General features: G+C 36.3%; 2 protein-coding genes and 1 pseudogene across 2 annotated transcripts; 2 read left to right on the top strand and 1 right to left on the bottom strand.

The window, feature by feature from the left end:
* Positions 1-19: 19 nt before the first annotated feature.
* Positions 20-11,111, bottom strand: LOC137741126 (uncharacterized). The gene is made up of 22 exons (XM_068480930.2): positions 10,903-11,111; positions 9,722-10,501; positions 9,210-9,628; positions 8,385-9,039; positions 7,535-7,621; positions 6,943-6,989; positions 6,377-6,486; positions 6,144-6,244; positions 5,150-5,242; positions 4,532-4,615; positions 4,155-4,238; positions 3,827-3,895; positions 3,509-3,568; positions 3,142-3,213; positions 2,849-2,956; positions 2,289-2,365; positions 2,101-2,184; positions 1,584-1,701; positions 1,382-1,471; positions 944-1,009; positions 740-835; positions 20-632 (listed from the first exon to the last, which is right to left on the bottom strand). Exons 1-22 carry the CDS (start codon positions 11,002-11,004, stop codon positions 513-515), a joined length of 3,522 nt encoding a protein of 1,173 aa, XP_068337031.2. The 5' UTR covers positions 11,005-11,111; the 3' UTR covers positions 20-512.
* A 570-nt stretch (positions 11,112-11,681) lies between these two features.
* LOC148690944 (SUPPRESSOR-OF-WHITE-APRICOT/SURP RNA-binding domain containing protein 1 pseudogene) lies at positions 11,682-12,944 on the top strand (annotated as a pseudogene).
* Positions 12,945-13,903: 959 nt separating this feature from the next.
* Positions 13,904-17,399, top strand: LOC137714289 (UDP-galactose/UDP-glucose transporter 7). The gene is made up of 7 exons (XM_088685145.1): positions 13,904-14,322; positions 14,526-14,631; positions 14,802-15,047; positions 15,682-15,792; positions 15,897-16,055; positions 16,585-16,728; positions 16,857-17,399. Exons 1-7 carry the CDS (start codon positions 14,282-14,284, stop codon positions 17,019-17,021), a joined length of 972 nt encoding a protein of 323 aa, XP_088541271.1. The 5' UTR covers positions 13,904-14,281; the 3' UTR covers positions 17,022-17,399.
* The last annotated feature ends 1,403 nt before the right edge of the window (positions 17,400-18,802 follow it).

The following is an 18,802-nucleotide window of genomic DNA, read 5'->3' as shown; positions in this document are numbered from 1 at the left end:
TTAGATGTGCTCAGCCTGGTACCAAATGAAATTGTTTCCATGAAACAATTAGTACATTATTTAATTGATCAAATGTCATTATTCAGAACAAAATATAAAGAAATTGCAACTTAAATATACTTTACAAAAATGTAAAATTCCCACCCAAACTTGGAACATGGCTACCAATTACCAGCTAAACTCAATACCGTGTAGCTAGCTAAACTCAATACCGTAATCCTATACGGTAATAAAAGACGCCGTATCTACGGTGTTACGGTGTATAGTAGGCAAATGCGCAAATTTGACCATACAAAATGGTTTCCTTCACTTCTGAATACTAAGTGATTCAATGCAGGTACGTGCACAAAATAAGGTCGTTTCTTCAATTTGCTCAGCATTTCTGAATTTGGAGCTCGTGCAGTAAGAAGCATCTGCTGAACGAACTTCAGCATCCCACGTTCAGTTGAACCACTTTGTGAGGGGGAATTGGTGAATGTTCATATGAATTGAGTTGTGAAGGGTAGTGATCATCAGAGGGCTGCTTGGGCTTCTTCAATTTGTTCTCTCGTAGGTCGACCAATTCTTCTTACATTATTACCAGACAAAAGCTTCAATGCACCCTTGAGGGTGATTTCAGTGGGTTTCTTATGCTGCATGTGCAATTAAGATAATCCAACTCATTAAACTCGGTAAAATCTTGAGCAATGTTGATCAAAACTCTTGACAACATAATTCTGAATGTACATAAAAAGAATACCTTAGGAACAGAAGCAATTGTGCTCCGATGTCTAACCGCAAACCCAACCTTTGAAACCTTTAAAATGACTGGTTGTCCATCAGCTGGATGTTTTCCCTGAAATGAAATTAAAGAAGGGAATCAAACAGAGAGAGAGAGAGTGTGTAAGTTCAAGGATGATGAAGAGCAGGAAACGGAACTCAGCAATAAGAATGAAAAACAAACCAATGTCACAGGATATCGCAGCAACTCCAGCGCATATTCAAGGGTAATGGAGTTCACATCCTTTATCTGAAAAGTAATTTCATGTGAAAATATAGACTCGATTTCAAAGAAAAGCATGGTGAGTCTTCAATACATGTGCACACAAAGATGGAGGGAGGAGAAGAAAAAGAAGCAAAAGGCAAGTAAAAGGCATTGGTAAACTTGAAACGGGCATCGAAATTTTGTTGGTACATCAATGCACTAGTCAAAACAACTCCTACGAAAGACAGCACATATTTCAAAACAACTACTACAAAAGACATCACATATTTAAGTATTATGGATATGATTTTGGACAGCAGTTTTCGAATGAACACAAAAAATGGCAAGAAGATGTGTAAATGAACGAAACAAGAATAAAATGTTCCAATATGTAGTTGCAACACAACTTTTACATACATGGGATGCATTGGCTCTTCTAGGTAAATAAGTCTTCCTGTCTTCACCAAGTTGTACATAGCATCCGTAAGGACCTTTCTTCAAAAGAACCTGAAAGAGTACATAGGCTTTTTTTGGTGTAAACGTAACTTGTAAAAAATAAATTCAAGAAAGGCCACTGCTCCACACTTAGAGCAACAAAATATCAAAATTCAAAGCAAACCTTTTCATCGGAAAGTGGACTTAGACCTAGCAGTTTTGGTTCCTCCATGCTGCTGTTCTTTTTTTGACCATCTTCTTCTTCTTCTTCTTCATCACCATAGAATGTCTTAGCAATGTATCTATTTACAGCAACAAAAGGAAACATTGATCACTTATGGATAGTGATTTTTCTTTCACTACAACTAAGACAAATTTAGGCCAACAAAATGCAACTTGAAACTAGAACAAAGCTCAGCAATTTCAGTTTATTATGTTATAGAAAGGAGCCATGTCTGATAACTTAATCTTTCGTTTCAGTTTAAATGACCTGGAAATACATAGTCAATTGACTTGCCAGCTCTACCTATATATGTAGGCACACGGCCACGGGCAATGAAACTGGTAATTGTTTGTTACTCTGAATTTTCCTTTTCCATTCTTGTCACTTGTACTGCTACTGGCAATAGAATGATCAACTCACAATATAGCCCACATGCATGAGACTAAGTTTTACTTATACCATAGCTTTTCATACTCACTTGCACTGTGGGTGTTGATCACAACCTATAAAATAGCCAGCACCGAACCGACTCACTTTGAAAATCAAACTGCCTTCCGCACAACTGAAACATGTACAAGTTAAAATTGTAATGTGTTAGAAAAATGTTCTCAAGAAAACAGTTTCAATCACAACATAAATTACATGCTAATGACAGCATCTGCATACTATGGGCATGTCCTGCTTTGGTCGGGAAGAGAAGCAAACAAGAAGTCTCCAAATTTCTTCTCCATCATCTTCTCTACCTGTGTAATTGAATGGCTTATTATAAACAGGAAAGTTCTTCCAAGTACAGGTATTTTACAAAAAGAGGCTTGATTTTAACGAAGACCCAATTATGCAGAATAATGAACTAAAAATTTTACTTTAGTTTCCTTTTTTTTCTGTTACCTTCCTGTTCTTATTACTTTCCTGTTTCCAGTAAGTTTAGGATTGCAATCCCGTTTCTAGCAAGATTACGTCATTATATAAATACATACTTTGTAATTCAGTTGAAGCAGAATTGATAAGACTTGAATGATTTATTAAACAGATTTTCTCCCTGAGTATCTTTGTTTCTCCTTCTTCCCTTCCGTCACTATAATTTATGTATCGAATCATGGGTCTTCTTGCCATATTCTCCTTGTGCTGACTATCTATTACTCTTCTCTTGAACTCTAATTCTCTCTCTTCTAAATCCGTATCTAATTTCTAAATCCTTGTTGCTTGTTCTACAAACCAAATCTTACCTGATGAATATGAACAGTACTGGTACGTTCACAATAAGTGCTGAATCGGGTCCAATAATCTTTAAGGAGGCCTTTCCATTCAGTCAAGCCAGCAGAGACATTATCAAGCTGGATCAAAAGTGAGAGACAAAGAAGTCAGTCACCAGGAACAAAAAAGGGAAATTAAGTACATCAAATAATTAACAATGACAGAACAACATTGCTTGATGGAAGAAATATTATACGCATTAATTCTTTTCTATTACAAAATAATTAACTTATACTGAAAAATGTAATAGTCAATATACACTTACCTCAGTCTCCATGTCAGCAGTAAAACTATAATCTGTGACCTCGGAAAAATGGTCGCTGAGAAATGCTGACACCTAAAAGTAAGAAAAATAAAATAAAACAAATTAGGAGGCCGTAAGGAAAATCAACATATCTCATGGACTCAGCGATTGAGGAATCCAGTGTGAAGTATGCTCAACTAAGAACTATCGAGAAACTAATGAAAAGGCAACCAAGAAACCAGCAAAAAATAATATAAAATGGCACAACTTAGGGTTTAGGGGGAAAATTCCACATAACAATGGACTTGCATGGATCTACAAGAGAGCATGTAAAGGTCTATTCCGTTTCTTTGATTTGCATTAATTCAAAAGGAACGCCGGAACATACCATACGACCACGAAATTCTGGATGTAATACACGGCTTTTCACTGTCACATAATTTCTACCCTGGCACCACAAATCAATAAGAAATCAGAATATTGTTAGTTTAAAAAATCACAATAAAAAGACCGGCCAAAATACTTCCCGGAAATTGTTGACAAGACACAAGTTTGGCAAGAAATAAGAACTTCTTGAGAAACTACTAATAAGGTTTCTAAGGATATGAGATAGACATAACTCAAAAGTTGTGTACAATTTCCGTTAGAATAATACATTTAAACATATGATCAAAGAAAACCTGACAATTTGAACACATTCAACTACCTGTAAAACCTTCAGAGTGCTCACATATGTTGAAGGTCTTCCAATCCCAAGCTCCTCCAATTTCTTAATCTATAGAACGCAACAACACAAGGGTCAGAAAACCAACGCTAAACAAAGGTACACCAGTTATAACACTAAATTAAAGCGTTTGTTATGATTAAACCTTCCATGTATGGAAGTACATTCAAATAGTAGAAACACCTCTGGAGGCGTCAAATTTGAAGTAGTCCTTATTGGCAATAGATTCATAGTCCCCCCTTCCAAAGACAATAACTAACGAAATCTAACAGCATTTCTTGTATAATGTAAAACAAAAATAAAATATTACCAGTGCTGCCTCAGAGTAGCGGGGAGGAGGTTGAGTATGGTGCTCCTTGAGTTCCACTTTACCAATATCTAATGGATCCCCATACTACAGAATCAAAATAAAACACTTAATCAAGCAACAACGCTGGCACATCAAGGAAACTTTTACAAACATTCAAAGATTAAAAAAATAAAAAGGATAAATCTCGTATGAAATTGAACTGAATAAGAGTTATATGTTGTCCTTATGAACTAAAGGTGCCATACCACCTGCTAACAGGCTAAGAGCCATATATGGTTCCACATTGTATTCAATACCATAGGCTCTTATCTTGAAATTAAGACAGGGCATGTGTATTTGAGCATATGTGGGTGGGGGTAATAAGAGTCCAAATTTACCTTTAATGAATTAAGAAGTACAAAAGCTTCGTCATGACTGTTTTCTTCATGTTCTTTATATTTGACTGCTTGAGCTTCCATGTCCTAAAAATTAGAAATTAAACACGCTCAAAATCTCACATAAAAGCATGCAACAAAGTGCAAATTTAAAATACGGCATCAAATCAATCACATAAAAGTCAAGCTACATGAATAAGAGGCTATTTACTTTCCAAATCCAGACATAAGAACTGCCTTTTAAAAACAAATAATAACTTGCAATTATATGGATTTGTGCAATTCCCAATTTGGATCCTATGACTAATAGAGATGATAAGTTCATGACACCAAAAGTTAAACCAGCATATAAGCTCGTATAAGTAGCAATATTTGAACATTTCATGGGTATTAAAGTGTATCCCCTTATAAAGAAAAAAATAGCAAAGTCATACCATAACTGAGAAACATTAAAAAGATTCCATTGTTTAGCATAACAAGAGTTGATTCAGTTTACTGATACTCAAGGATTCCCTCCAGTTTCAGTGACACAATTTTAGAAATGAAAATGTGTTATGACGGTGGCACATGAGCCAAATGCATATGTTTACAACAACATTAAGATGGAAAACAGAATTATACCCGGAAGACTGCCTGATATCCAGGGAACTCAACCCTTGAGGACGAAGTGCGGAGAACAATGGAGTTGTGAGCATTTCCAATATCAAGATGTATCTGGTAGATTGATGGGGAAATGAATAAGGCAAGAGATGATGAATTTGCATTGCATATGTATGAATGGAACATAAGAACAAGGATATGAGGAAAAGTCAACAAGTTAATGCATTTTCTTTTTGACAAAGAATGTGTTGCTTCTGTCACTATAACCTATGAGAACCAGAGTTTTAGCATTAAACTTTGAATAAATTAAATTTCAGTCACTTGTACTCTTCTCAGCAAAGTATATGCTAACACCTAGGAATTGTTCTAAATAGCATCCAATTCGGTCTCCCTGAAATACATGGTGAGGGTTCAAATAATAGGAAGCAAACTGTGTTTTCCTCTCTTAATTTCACCCTCTATTCCAGGTTTAAGAATGCATAACAACTGTGAGCCTTTTTTTCTCAGAAATAGAAAACATGATGATGACTGCAGAACAAAGTAAAGTCGATTTATGTTATGTAGCACAAATAGACAAACAATCCTAACGTGGTATAAAATGGACTTTTAACATTCCTAGCTATCAAGGCAATACACAGTGTTACTCATAAGCTGGAAATTACTGTATTCCCACTATGATGACAGTTCAGATGCACACCACGCACATACTGAACTTTATAAGATAATAAAAAATAAAAATAAAAAACATAGATTGAAGACGGTGGAACTACAGTGTACAACAAAGTACAGTAACATATATTAAAGATATTCTAGAAATGCAACTACTTGTCAAAAAAGAAGTAACAGCGTGGAACTAATTAATTTTTTACATAAAAATAAATTATTCATATGAGAAAACATAAATTTGCAGCCTGCATTATTACGATGTTGACCAATGGATAATAACAGTTATTTTTGCAGCCTGTTTGTTCCCATCAACTAAAAGAGAAGAATTTTCAATATGTTGTATTCTAACCTGCTCAATTGTAGCAGGCTCCATCTGACATGCCACTGTCCGACACCAAATAAGAGTGTACAACTTCAGGGAATCTTCATCAAGTACCCCGCGGAGCAATGCTAGATTCCAAGAAGAAAATTTTATAGTCAGTTCAACAGAATGAGCCTATCAACAGATTAATTGTACATCTGAGAAACTTGCTTTAAAAAAATGTAGAAATTTTCACGTAGCATGCAAAATTGTTTAGTTACATGGCAATCTTTGAACATCAGTGGGTCTGATTGCTTCATGGGCCTCTTGGGAATTCTTCACTTTCTTAAAAAATTTGCGTGCACTTTCTGATGCAAAATTCTGTCCATACCTGCATCAAAGGAATATTGTTTTAAACGAAAAACATATAGATCTCATTGCACAAGTATAACCACAAATAGTGGAAACTTATAGGTCACTCCTCCATTACGGGAACAAGTATTTATATGAACTGAGTTTGGAAACTATAAGTCATTTTAAGCTCTCACTCTCAATGCTTTAGGCCAATGGTGATTCCAAAAACTGGGCAAATTAAATTTCAAACCTTAAAAGCTAAAAAACTATTAAGTTTTGAAACTGTACGCTGAAATAAGCATAAAATATATTAGAACAGTTCTGGATTGAATAAAAACATGAAACTACTTGTTCAGGACCCTGGGAAAATACACTTGCATCATGGAAAAAAATGACAGCATAAAGACATGAACATGCATATCATTGTTTAGCATTACATCTAAATTTAAATTCCAAATAAAATAGAAGCCATCTTGACATTTATCTGCAGCACCTTTCAATGACCAAGGAGCGCACATCCTTACAGGTTTCATCAGAAATCTGAAGAAATTAAAAGCCATCAGTATTAGAAATAATGACAGATATCACTCTCAACTAGAAATGAATTTTATATGAATCATTGAGACAGTGTAAATCACGCGCACATGCAAACAATCAGCATATGTTGTAGTAGTTATCATCACAAAGAAACGAAGTACATTTATAGTCCTAAGCAAACTCAACAGAAAATTAGCTGCCTTAGACAAACACTACCCCGTAAAATTCATCTTTTTACATTGTGCAGTATGAAAGAAACCAATTTGCAACTTGGGAATTTTAAACACTACATACCATTCCACAAGAGCAGTTCAGTTCAGTTCAGTTATGAAAATAATTAACTAGAAAGAAGAATATTATAATCAATTAAAAATACTATTTTAAAATTTTCTTTTTAACATTACATTGGTTCAGGTATATCCCAATCCCAAATTAATTAAAATTTGATCACCCAAAGAGAAGGCAATAGAAATGTAAAAAGGAACCAGCCATCAAAAACATTGACAGACAAGAAACTCAATCAAGTTTTTGTGCAAAAAGATACATACGTGTAGTCCATCTGTTCGAGTGTATGTGATCAAACCCATTGCTTTACCATCAGATAACTGAACCCCCTCATAAAGTTTCTGTGCAAGCTGCAAATATAATGTATCTTCCATTAGACAGACAAATATAATGTATCTTCCATTAGCCAGACAAGTATTTGTGTGTGTGTGTATACGATGCATATCCTTAAAGCAAATAAAAAAGTATAGATACGGTTTTCAATTCAAAGGATGAAATCATAAGATTAACTGAATCAAAGAAAAAACTAGTGGCTAGAACAGAAGAGGAATGGTGAAATAAAAAATTTACAACTCTTTCTGGTAATTACAAATGTTGGTTCATTTCAGAACATCATATGCTTTGCACTTCAAATTAGAAAAATAGAATCATAGCAGTAAGGTCACCATTAGGCTGGTTTTGTTTTGTAAAGCCATATTTCTTCTTCATAAGAAGATAATACAACTATAAGATAACAGTACAGAACATAAACAACAATGTTTGAAGTGATACAACATTCCATATGCACAGAACTGATATGAAATGTTTGAAATGATATCAATAATGTCTAGTGTGATAACACTAGCATGTGTATCCTGATAGTGATACAAGATTCCATATGAACTGGATAACAGCCATGATTCCATATGAACTGGATAACAGCCATTATAAATCTGGACAGGAAAGTTGATCAACAATTGTGAAAAAAAAATATCCTTCAGAGCAGAAGAAACAACCCCAAAGCTAATAAAAACATTATACTATGAAGCAATGATAATGAATAAAATATAGGGATAATTGTCTAAAGCTCTTTAGATGGAGGAAATCAGAAGATAAATGCTCTCACAAGCGCACCTTCATTGTATATGCTGCACTGAAATGCAATTTGTTGGCAGCATCCTGCTGAAGTGTGGATGTTATATACGGAGTGGGAGGATTCTTCCGCATTTTGTTTTTCTTAGAATTAACAACTTGAAAATTTTCTGAATTAATCTGCTGTTCAATTTCTTTTGCTTCGGTATGAGAACTGATAGAAAATTGATTTAGCTTTTTGGAATCATAATGGGCCAAGTGTGCTGGGAAGGATGGAGCATTAACTGATGAAACATTTTCTTTTTTCTTCAATTCAACCGCAGCAGTCCAATATTCCTGTGGTTTAAATTCATCAATTTCCATTTCTCTATCGCACAGAAGAGCCAGTGCAGCAGATTGGACTCGCCCCGCAGATTGGCAACCTGGTAGTTTCCTCCATAACAGTGGTGAAATGTTAAATCCAATCAAATAATCAAGTGCACGCCGTGCAAGGTAAGCATGGACCAAGTTCTCATCAATTTCTCTTGGAGCTTGCAGCGCGCTTTTGATAGAGGCCTCAGTGATTTCATGAAAAACAACCCTGGCTACGGTAATATCTTCACGTAAAGCATCCTGTTGTTGCAGCATCTCAATAATATGCCAAGCAATAGCCTCTCCTTCACGATCAGGATCTGATGCAAGAATAAGAGTTTCTGCTCTGATGAACAAGGTGAGAGAAATAATAAATTCAGAAACATCGCCCCAAAATGAAATTAAGAGAGAAATACTTATGATGGAAAGTTCAATATCATTCCCATACATTAGCAGCTAGTATTGTTAGTAGCTTGTGGCTAATTGGATGTGAATGAAAATGATAAGAAATCTTACCCTGTTAGTGCAACCTTTATGCTATTTAGAGGAGTCCAGGCGGCAGATGGAACTTCCCACACCATACTAAAATCATCATCAGGCCGTACAGATCCGGACCTAGCAGCCAAGTCCCTTACATGACCATAGCTAGGAAGAACTTCAAACATATCACCAAGATAACCCTGAATAACCTTTGCCTTTGTAGCAGACTCCACCACCACCACAGTTTTCCCAGTTGCAGGGTACAGCTGCTTCAGTGTCATTTTCCCATGAGGTTTCACTTTGCCTATTTTTTGTGGTATAAGTTTCTGTGGTGACTTGGTATCTGAATTTATTAATTTTCCCCTTCTCAAAGAGTTCCCGCTTTTCTTCTTTGGCTGGGGTTTTGTTGAAGAACCATCAGCAATTTCCACGGGAGTTTTCGCAGCGAGGTTCAACTGAAAGTCTGCAGTGTTAGTTAAAATAGTGCAAAGTAAACATAAAATTCAATCCTAATTCTACTAAAAAATTTATAGTTGCTATTTCCTAACCTCTGAAACCTCCGCCGACTTTTCGCCACTTTTGGTACCACGAGATTTCTTTGGTTGAGAAGTAACCTTAGAACTTTGTGACATAGCAGCTTCTCCTGGAGGATTTGCAGCAGAAATTTGTTCTTTAGTTTTCTTGCTCTTCGACCTCTTTTTCCCTTTGACTTTAGAAACCTGGGTATCATTTCTTATAGGAGAATTGGAAAACAAAGATCCCAATTTTCCTGCCCCCTTCTCACTTCCAACTCGCTGTTCGGTTAAGGCTTCTACTTCAACATCTTTAGAGATACTAGAATCAGTAGCTTTGGTTTTGCTTTGAGCTGCTAATTTCTTTTCCCATTTCTTGCATTTAATAAGCCTTCTGAAAAAAAACATATTTCCACTATTCCTGCCATCTTGGATACCCACACTCTCTCCTTTGTTTATCACAGATGGAACTTGAGAGAAAAACCTCTTGGGAAAAGCTCCAGCACCATGATCAGATAAACCTAATCTACAACTGTTCTTAAAAGAGCCACAACTGAAAATACCAGCAGGCCCTAAAGAATTAAGCGAACCATGTTTTAAATGAGAATGAAAGGTAAAAGCGCATTCAGACCCATTGCCACTTCTTCTGAAAGGATGAAAATTTGGCCCAAACTTTGAATGGTTGGCCGTGATCATGCAAGAGACTCCGGACTTTTTTAATCTATGCTGAGAATAATTTCTGTATACATTCGTTGTCAAATTTGACGAAGATGGTAAGCAAGCGCATGGATAAGCCTCAAACGCCCTCCACTGCAGCTGTAACACCAAAATGTTGCACGTCACTATAAGATTTTCTGGGAGTTGACACAAAAAATACACACACACACACACACACACAGAAAACAAAAAATCCGAATATCCCGTGTTGCATTAGTTAGCACAACCAAGACAATTTAACCAAACCCAACAAGAATCAACGCATAATCTTCGAATTCGTCGATAAAATGTCCCATTCCAAGTGAAAAAGCTTCAAACTTCAATCTCCAATAACCAAAACATCCCCCAATTTTACCGTAAATAAACAACCCACAAAGATAACCAACTAATATAAGTACAATCACTTGAAAAAATTGGCCTTCTGGGAAATGCATGAAATTGAAGAAACCCCAGAAGATGGAAATAACAGAGTATCAAAAATGAAAGGGGAAAGTGGGAACCTTGGCCATGGAGCGGCGGAGACACAGGGCGGAGGCAGCGAAGGTGTTTGAGAAAATGAAGGAGGAAGCGGTGGACAGCCGTTTAGAATGTATCATCGCCATGCCAGTTTCATTTGCTTAACGCAAACAAATATAAGAGTGAGCTGAGTTTCGAATGTTTTGTTATATAGTCACAGAGAGAGAGAGAGAGAGAGTGAGAGAGCGGTTACGAAACAAAGGGTTTTGATCGAAGGGTTTTAGACTTTTAGGGCAGGTTTTCGGATTCGGGTATGTAGTCCGGGTACCGGCTTCAAATTCTGTTCCAATATTTATGGGCCATTTGTCGCAGAATTTGTTACTTGCTACATACCCGCAGCGGATAGGGGGTGCCCCGTAGGTATGGGGCTGGACTCATCTTTCTCGGGCGATTAATTAATTTAATGTCATGTTTAGCTATAAGTTACATTAAAAGTTGTTATTAGATATTTATTAGTTCAAATTCTCATCTTAAACAATGATTTGAAGAGAAAACTTTTAACCACTAAAACAATTCACTTACGTTCGAATACTAAACTTGAATATTATCTCACTCACCGTTAAGTCACATAAAACTATATCATTGTATTGGAATCTCAACCCTCCAACATAAACCTTAAATGTTGAACCATAACCATATATGTTCAATTGAACCAAGCCTTGGATCTCAAACATGGACCTGTATGAGCAATTTTAATCCCTCCTCAACATTCTTTGTGAAACATCTTGGAAGTTAAAATGGAAGTTTCTTATTCGATATAGAAATGCTTTTGGCAAGAGTCGTTAGAAGAAGCCCTAAAGCAGGTAGATTTGAAATTTTTCCCCAACACCCCCAAATCAAATTGGCGAAAACGAAATCAAATCAAATTAGGGATTCATAGAAGAAGGAGAGGGACAATCAAATTAGGCAGCTTCATGTGATATACCTTACAAATTATATTTTGTTTGAAAGGTAATTCCAATGGTGCATTATTCATTCATGGTAATTGCAGAATTCTTGTTTGCAGATCAACAGATCATCTATAATTTTGTCATAACTTTTTTTTTAAAGCTCCATCTTTTACACCTGAAAGACTCTATTTTTAAAGCTCCATCTTTTACACCTGAAAGACTCTATTTCAGCAGATTCAGCAGCAGGTAGGCAGTAGGCTTCTGTGTTGTGTGTATGTCTAGGGCCTAGGCTACTAAATTTTGGGCGACAGGGCTTAATAAACTGGTGTGGTCTATAAGTTAATTATTTTTTTCTTTATCTTGAATGCAGGATTGCCACCACAAACAACAAATCATAACATATTTCAATGGCAGCCGGATACACAAAGCTCTGTTTCCAGTTCCCACGATCAAGATCACCTTGATAAACATGCAGTTCCTGGCCAAGGCATGCCACTGTCTCTGCCATCCCATCAATTTCTTCTAAATTCAGTCCCTTCTGTTGCTTTTCCCGGGTCCATGCCTATACCATCTTCCGTTCAACCAGCAAACCAACAACCCACACCCCATTTACTGTTAGGTCAACCCGCTAGTAGCGGTGAGAAGTTGCCGCTATATCCGTTGTTCCCACCTGGTCTTATTCCTCAGATGGTCAGAAAGATGAAGATTGTAGTGGTGTACCATACTCGCCGATTAGCCCTTTGGATATTCCAACCGTTATACCTCCATCCACTGTTCCTCAGTCAGAAATTCTTGAGAGAGTGTCGAAATTCTTCAAGGAGATTGGAGAAGTTAACCCTTCTGAAAGGTCCCTTCATGATTCCGATGGTAGGGATGAGGATGATTATGAAAGAGAGCATGCGGAGCGCAAGGGTGGAGCTTGCATCCCTCCACCCCCAAACATGCAGATGGACCCCGAGACGAGGGCTTATGCTGATGGAAGTGTAGATAGAAAGAGTGGCTCGGGAAGGTTGGGATTAGGGGCCACAACTAATCCAAATGAGGCAAGCCAGTACGACGATGTTTATTCTTCTTACAGGAAACAGAGAAGCACCAACTACCACTCATCCATGAGTGCAAGAGCTTCAGCTAGGTGAAAAACAGATCTGCTAGGAGTTGGAAAATGGCAGATTCTTCTTCCTTTTTCCATTTTTCGAGTTTTTCTTTTCTTTTCGATGATGTATTCTGAGTGTCAGCATGAAATTATGGTTAATGTTAACGCATGTAAGAAATAGTACTGCAAGCATTTTACCGAACAGATAAATTAAGAGTCTTTTAATTCATGGAAAGTTTCCTTTCATCTATCTATTGGACATTTTGTACTTGGATTGGATCCTACAGGACAATTCCAGCTTCTCCCCTCTCTTCGACTAGAGAGGATTCTCGTCAGATCCTCTTTGTGAGGATCGGAGATCTTCCAATTACATCTTTTTATCGTGTATTGTGCGGTTAATTTTCGTATAATATACAATAAATGGATGTGATTTGAAGATCTCGAGAATCCTCACAAAGAGAATCCGACGATGAACCTCTCTCCTCTTCCACCCCCAAACCCACGCCAGGCAGCAGTCCCCTCCGCATTTATGCATCTTTTACTATGTAATATTTTATTTATCTATCTATTAAAATTATTTTATTTATCAAACAATCCACTATTTACTATGTAAAAATATGCATAACCGTTAGATGATAAATTTTCAATTACGTAATGAGAAAAATAAACATGAAACGCTAAACTATAGGTTACAAAATAAGTTTCTCTAATCAAATGTGGGAACGCTGAGTACAAATGATATTTTAGCACTAGCTGACAATTCACAATGCTATTTTTACTTTTTATACATTTTTGTTAATTTTTTTTAAATTAATTTTTTTAATTCATTAATTCTAACGATTAAAAGTTAAAAAAATAATATGCAAAAGTAAAAACGAGTGTACTACTATCAGAAAAGTATTCTATCCCGACGAAAGAGTGTTAAAAATTTCGAAAGGCAGAGCCTCCCAACGCTCCAATCTTTTACCCAATCACGTTTTGGCGTTGGCTTTCACCCAATCCATGGCAAGATGGAGGTTAGACTCACATTTCCCATTTCTCACTTTCCCAATTTTCACATTCCCTTTGCTTCCTTTCCGTTACTCTCTCTCCTTCCCCTCCATTTTTTTTACTCTCTCTCCCTCTCTACACACTCTCCTCACTCGACTTCCTTTCTCTCTCCTTGATCCAAAAACCCAACTCAAATCCAGGTTTCATTCGATCCAGTTTACTCTCGAATTGGATCGGTTCCGTGTTCTTCTATCCTGGGTCCAATCCAATCCCATCCCCTTTTTTTTTTTCATCAGATTTATCATGTAATTTTGGGACTTAGCTGCCACTGAGCTCATTTGACACTGACCCGAAAACAGAGGATTTGTTTTTTGAAGCTTTGATTTGGCCATGGAGAAACGCATTGAGACGGAAGCTAGCTCGTTTTTGAGGTTGTCTTTCTATCTGTCCTACTTTGTTTTCTTTTGGGTTTATGTTAAATTTTAGAAAGATTTTAGCTTGATGATTACAAATGTAAGCAAAGGACATGTTTTATATGTTAATGAGTATACATGTTGCGAATTTTCTATGCCTTGAATCGAAACATTGTCGATTGATTTCCTCAAGTCTTGTTGTGTTTGAAATTTGAATGCAGTTTGTCCGCGGCCTTGTCGTATGGGGCTGCTTCCATGGCGATGGTTTTTATCAATAAAGCAGTTATTATGGAGTACTCACATTCGATGACCCTTCTCACAATGCAGGTTTTGCTTTAACAATTCGAATGTCGGTCTTCTATTTCCATGAGCATGAGATGTCCTTCCTTGATTGTTCACAAGGACTGTCTTTCGATTCTTCGTTGTTCTAGTAATTTGCTAGTGTTTTATGCTTGGTTTTGCATAATGAGCCTTCTTTCGTTTCTTTATTGTCTTAGCAATTGGCAACTGCTTTGCTTATATATGTTGGTCGAAGATTGGGATACACGAGATCAAGAGGATTAGAAATGTCCATTGCGAAAAAGCTTCTCCCTGTGTCGCTTTTCTATAATGCTAATGTGGCGTTTGCGTTGGCCAGTTTGAAGGGAGTTAATATTCCCATGTATATTGCAATCAAAAGACTCACACCGCTTGCTGTGCTTGTAGCTGGATTCTTCTCAGGGAAGGGGAGACCCACAATACAGGTTATTACACTTAACGATAGGATTGGTTATTCTTCTTTTTTCTTTAGTATTAGTGTAAGTAAAAACGAAACTTGTTCTGTAACGAACTAGAATATGAGCAAAATACTTTTAGTCTTCGAAACATATGATGTAAAAATTCCGAAGAAGCCTACACGATTTGACTAACACTGTAAGCGTAAAATGGAAGCTGGATTTACATTATTCTTTGCTACGCTTTCTCTTGGTTTGGGCTTAGCGGTCTGCAATTCATAAGCTAAGATATTTTGGACGATTCAAATTATTACGGACATGTCATTTTGTCGGTGCTTGAAATGTCTTCATGATGACAGCTTTGACCTGCTTGATGATCACTAATCGATATTTGGTATCCATATTAGGAACAATATATCTTGCGACATAACGATAGCTTCCTTATTAAGTGAAGATAAAGGATGCTTTATTTCAAATAATCACCGGTTGTAGTTTTTGTTAAAAATGCAAAGTTATTCAGAGAAGATGAGAAATATAGTGTGAAAGTCCTGACAAAAAGCATTTTCATTACCACTAAATTTGGTGATACTGAGTCCTATTTAGTTGTTCTTTTCCTCTCTTTCATGTTTTAGGTTTGACAGTACTCAGTTCTTTCATGTTTCAGGTGTGTCTTTCAGTAATACTGACTGCAGTAGGGGTTCTGATAGCTGCACTCGGAGATTTTTCGTTTGACCTTTTTGGATATAGCATGGCCCTCACTTCCGTCTTTTTCCAGGTAAGGTGATGATGTTTTTGTTCATCCACGGTTCTGTGTTATACTTGTTTCGAATGGTATGTTATGGTAATTAAGCTCATACAAGCACTTCATTTTTTATTCAGACCATGTACCTTGTTTTGGTGGAGAAATCTGGTGCTGAAGATGGGCTATCATCAGTTGAGATCATGTACTATAACAGCTTTCTGTCTCTTCCGTTTTTGATGCTTCTCATAGTAGCTACTGGAGAATTTCCAAATTCGTTATCATTACTAGTTGCAAAGGTCAGAACTTAACCTTTTCTTTGTTTATATATTTGAATTCATTCCTCTCTATTTATTTGGGACTATTTGTAGATCATTGACTGCTTAAATTGATTGAGAAATGAATTACTGTCTTTGACATCTACTACAAGACATTTCCTATCCAAATTATCGATAAAAGAAGACTTGATAACTAGTAAATAGCATAAAATCATGTCGATAATGGCTTTAAAATTATGAATTCCAGTTGGAAAAAGCAATGTGTTGCTGCCTGCCCATATAGTTTGTAAGTAACCGTGCAAAGATAAAAGAAGACTTGATAACTAGTAAATAGCGTAAATAGCATAAAATCATGTCGATAATGGCTTTCAAATTATGAATTCCAGTTGGAAAAAGCAATGCGTTGCTGCCCGCCCATATAGTTTGTAAGTAACCATGCAAAGATTTCTTCGGGGACCTGGGGCTTATTGCCGTGGCACTGAGTTGCTGTTCTTCTTTCTGAAAACGTCCATACTTTATATGACTGACATGTAATTTTCTTTATTTGCAGAGTAATTCCTTATACTTTTTGGTGATCCTCATTCTTTCATTTATTATGGGCATTGTTCTCAACTTCACCATGTTCTTATGTACGATAGTCAACTCCGCTCTAACAACCACCATCGTTGGAGTCCTAAAAGGAGTTGGGTCGACGGTATGACTGAACTTCCTCTTCTTTTTCGTAGATTAAATGACGATTGTGGAAATTAAGTTTTATTTCATCTTATTGTGATACAAATATTTGTGTGAAAATTTGTTTACACGGGTTTCGTTGTTTCACAGACCCTCGGTTTTGTACTACTGGGTGGCGTGCAAGTGCATGTTTTGAATGTGACTGGACTGGTTATCAACACAGCCGGCGGAGTTTGGTATTCGTTTGCCAAATTTCAACAGAGGAAGAGCAAGCCCGCAAAGCGGATTGCAGATGTGGAGGCTCATCGGAAATAAAATTACGAGTGCAGCTCGGGTGGGGGGGGAGGGGGGATTCGGTTTTAATCACGAAATTGCCATTTTTTTTTATGTAAATTTTGGCTATGGTGTGGGTTTGCGGGTTTGGACCCGACATGGGGACGTAGTGTGGACTTGTGGGGTTCGGCCATGTCCTGTTCTTGGGGTAGAGTAATGTCTTTGCCTATCGAGGTTCGTCGTACTAGGCCTGGTACAATTTATTGCGGCCGATTTAAACGGATATGGTTTTTCTTTAGGGTTAACGGCTTCAGTAGTTGGGCACGTTCATTTTCGTTACATAGATAGTGGGTTGAATGCCATAATATGTAAGTACGCTTAGTGGTATTGTTGTTGAAAACAAATGTATTTTTTTTTTAAGATCGCTTTAATTTCATTTTGAGAAGAGAACAAACAAGATTTCTTTTTCTTATTCTTTTTCTCATATAAATATATAGTATTAAAACTTTTAATATATTTCTTTGTTTATATGACAAATTTTTCAATCCGTCGCAACACACAGGCATGAATACTTGTTGATACAAATAGATCGCATATGGTTAATAACTGTAATAGCTGCTTTCTGTTTTTACTTTTTGCTTCCATTTCCATCAAACGTGGCAATTAGTTCTTCGAATGACAATTATACAAGGTAGGATGTGGTGGCTATATCTTAGGATCCTAAACTAAAAATATAAAAATCAGTCCTTAAATTATAAAAATATGTCAATTATATCTCTAATATTATATTTGAAGCTATTATATTCAATTTTTTTATCAATTTAAGTCATGTTACTCGCATGTGATACGCATTGCAGGGTAAATTGATAGTTTTTCATAAAGAAATAGTGTATGGATTTAACTTTAGAGGGTAAGTTGGTAATTTTGCATAAAGAAATAGTGTATGGAGTTAACTTTAGAAGATAAATTGGTAGTTTTTCATAAAAAAAAAGTGTAAGTTAATTTTGGAGGGTAAATTAGACGTTAGATTCACAACCTTTATGAAATGTTAAAGGCTTATAGGCGAGAAAATTACGGCATTACACTATGAAGTGTATCAAGTGACTTAAGTTGACGAAAAATTAGATAAAATAGCTTTGAATATGATAATAGAGATAAAATTAACAATTTTTAATGAATTTAGAGACTTATAGGAACGATTATTATCCGTTGAGAAGAAAAGTCTTCCAGGATTCAGGATCTCTGAATGGGTCTTCCGTCTCCTCCATGCACATGCACTTGTTTTCCTGTTCGTTCTAATGCAATTTTCACTCACAGATCAATGATTTCCTTTGTTTTTCTCCCATGCTTCAATAATTGCTTGTGGCTGTGTAAAATGTTGATTGAAATTACAATTTGTTATTTTTTGGTCCTAATAATACAAACGATATCAAGGGAGTGGGTTTTCAAATTGTGAAAGCTCGGTGCATAAAAGAATGTACTTAACTAATTGAGTTACAATTCTCTCATACTATTTGTTTTTTATTTAATTTGATTTTATTATAGTTCGGTTTGGTTCGCGGATTAGCGGCTCGGGGATGAGTACATGATTGAGATTCTTCGTACCCGAAACTCAGCCATTACAAGTACAACATGCTCTGGAATCATCCGAGTGTAAAATGTTTAGTTTGTGTATTATGATTGATTTGAATATTTTTTAACAGAACTTTTGTAGGGTGAAGAAGTGGATAAAGTCCTCGTGAGTAATACGATGATGGTTAAGGTCAAAAAGAATTTTAGGTTCGTATTTCACACGTTCGTTCTAAATTTGATTTCTGACGTTA

Source organism: Pyrus communis, chromosome 15 (genome assembly GCF_041283825.1).
Source record: "Pyrus communis isolate YQ-2024b chromosome 15, ASM4128382v1, whole genome shotgun sequence".
In the NCBI taxonomy this organism is placed as follows: domain Eukaryota; kingdom Viridiplantae; phylum Streptophyta; class Magnoliopsida; order Rosales; family Rosaceae; genus Pyrus; species Pyrus communis.
The sequence above is the reverse complement of the archived record's forward strand: the minus strand, read 5'-3'. Positions and strand labels throughout refer to the sequence as shown.

What these genes read in the sequence shown, in the direction of transcription:
- LOC137714289 (XM_088685145.1), top strand. Translation starts at nt 14,282, where the DNA reads ATGGAGAAACGCATTGAGACGGAAGCTAGCTCGTTTTTGAG. An exon ending in GAAGCTAGCTCGTTTTTGAG is followed by an intron (nt 14,323 to 14,525) that starts GTTGTCTTTCTA and finishes ATTTGAATGCAG; the next exon opens with TTTGTCCGCGGCCTTGTCGT. An exon ending in TATCATTACTAGTTGCAAAG is followed by an intron (nt 16,056 to 16,584) that starts GTCAGAACTTAA and finishes CTTTATTTGCAG; the next exon opens with AGTAATTCCTTATACTTTTT.
- LOC137741126 (XM_068480930.2), bottom strand. Translation starts at nt 11,004, where the DNA reads ATGGCGATGATACATTCTAAACGGCTGTCCACCGCTTCCTCCTTCATT. An exon ending in AGCCTGCTACAATTGAGCAG is followed by an intron (nt 5,243 to 6,143) that starts GTTAGAATACAA and finishes TCAATCTACCAG; the next exon opens with ATACATCTTGATATTGGAAA. An exon ending in GATATCAGGCAGTCTTCCGG is followed by an intron (nt 4,616 to 5,149) that starts GTATAATTCTGT and finishes TCTAATTTTTAG; the next exon opens with GACATGGAAGCTCAAGCAGT.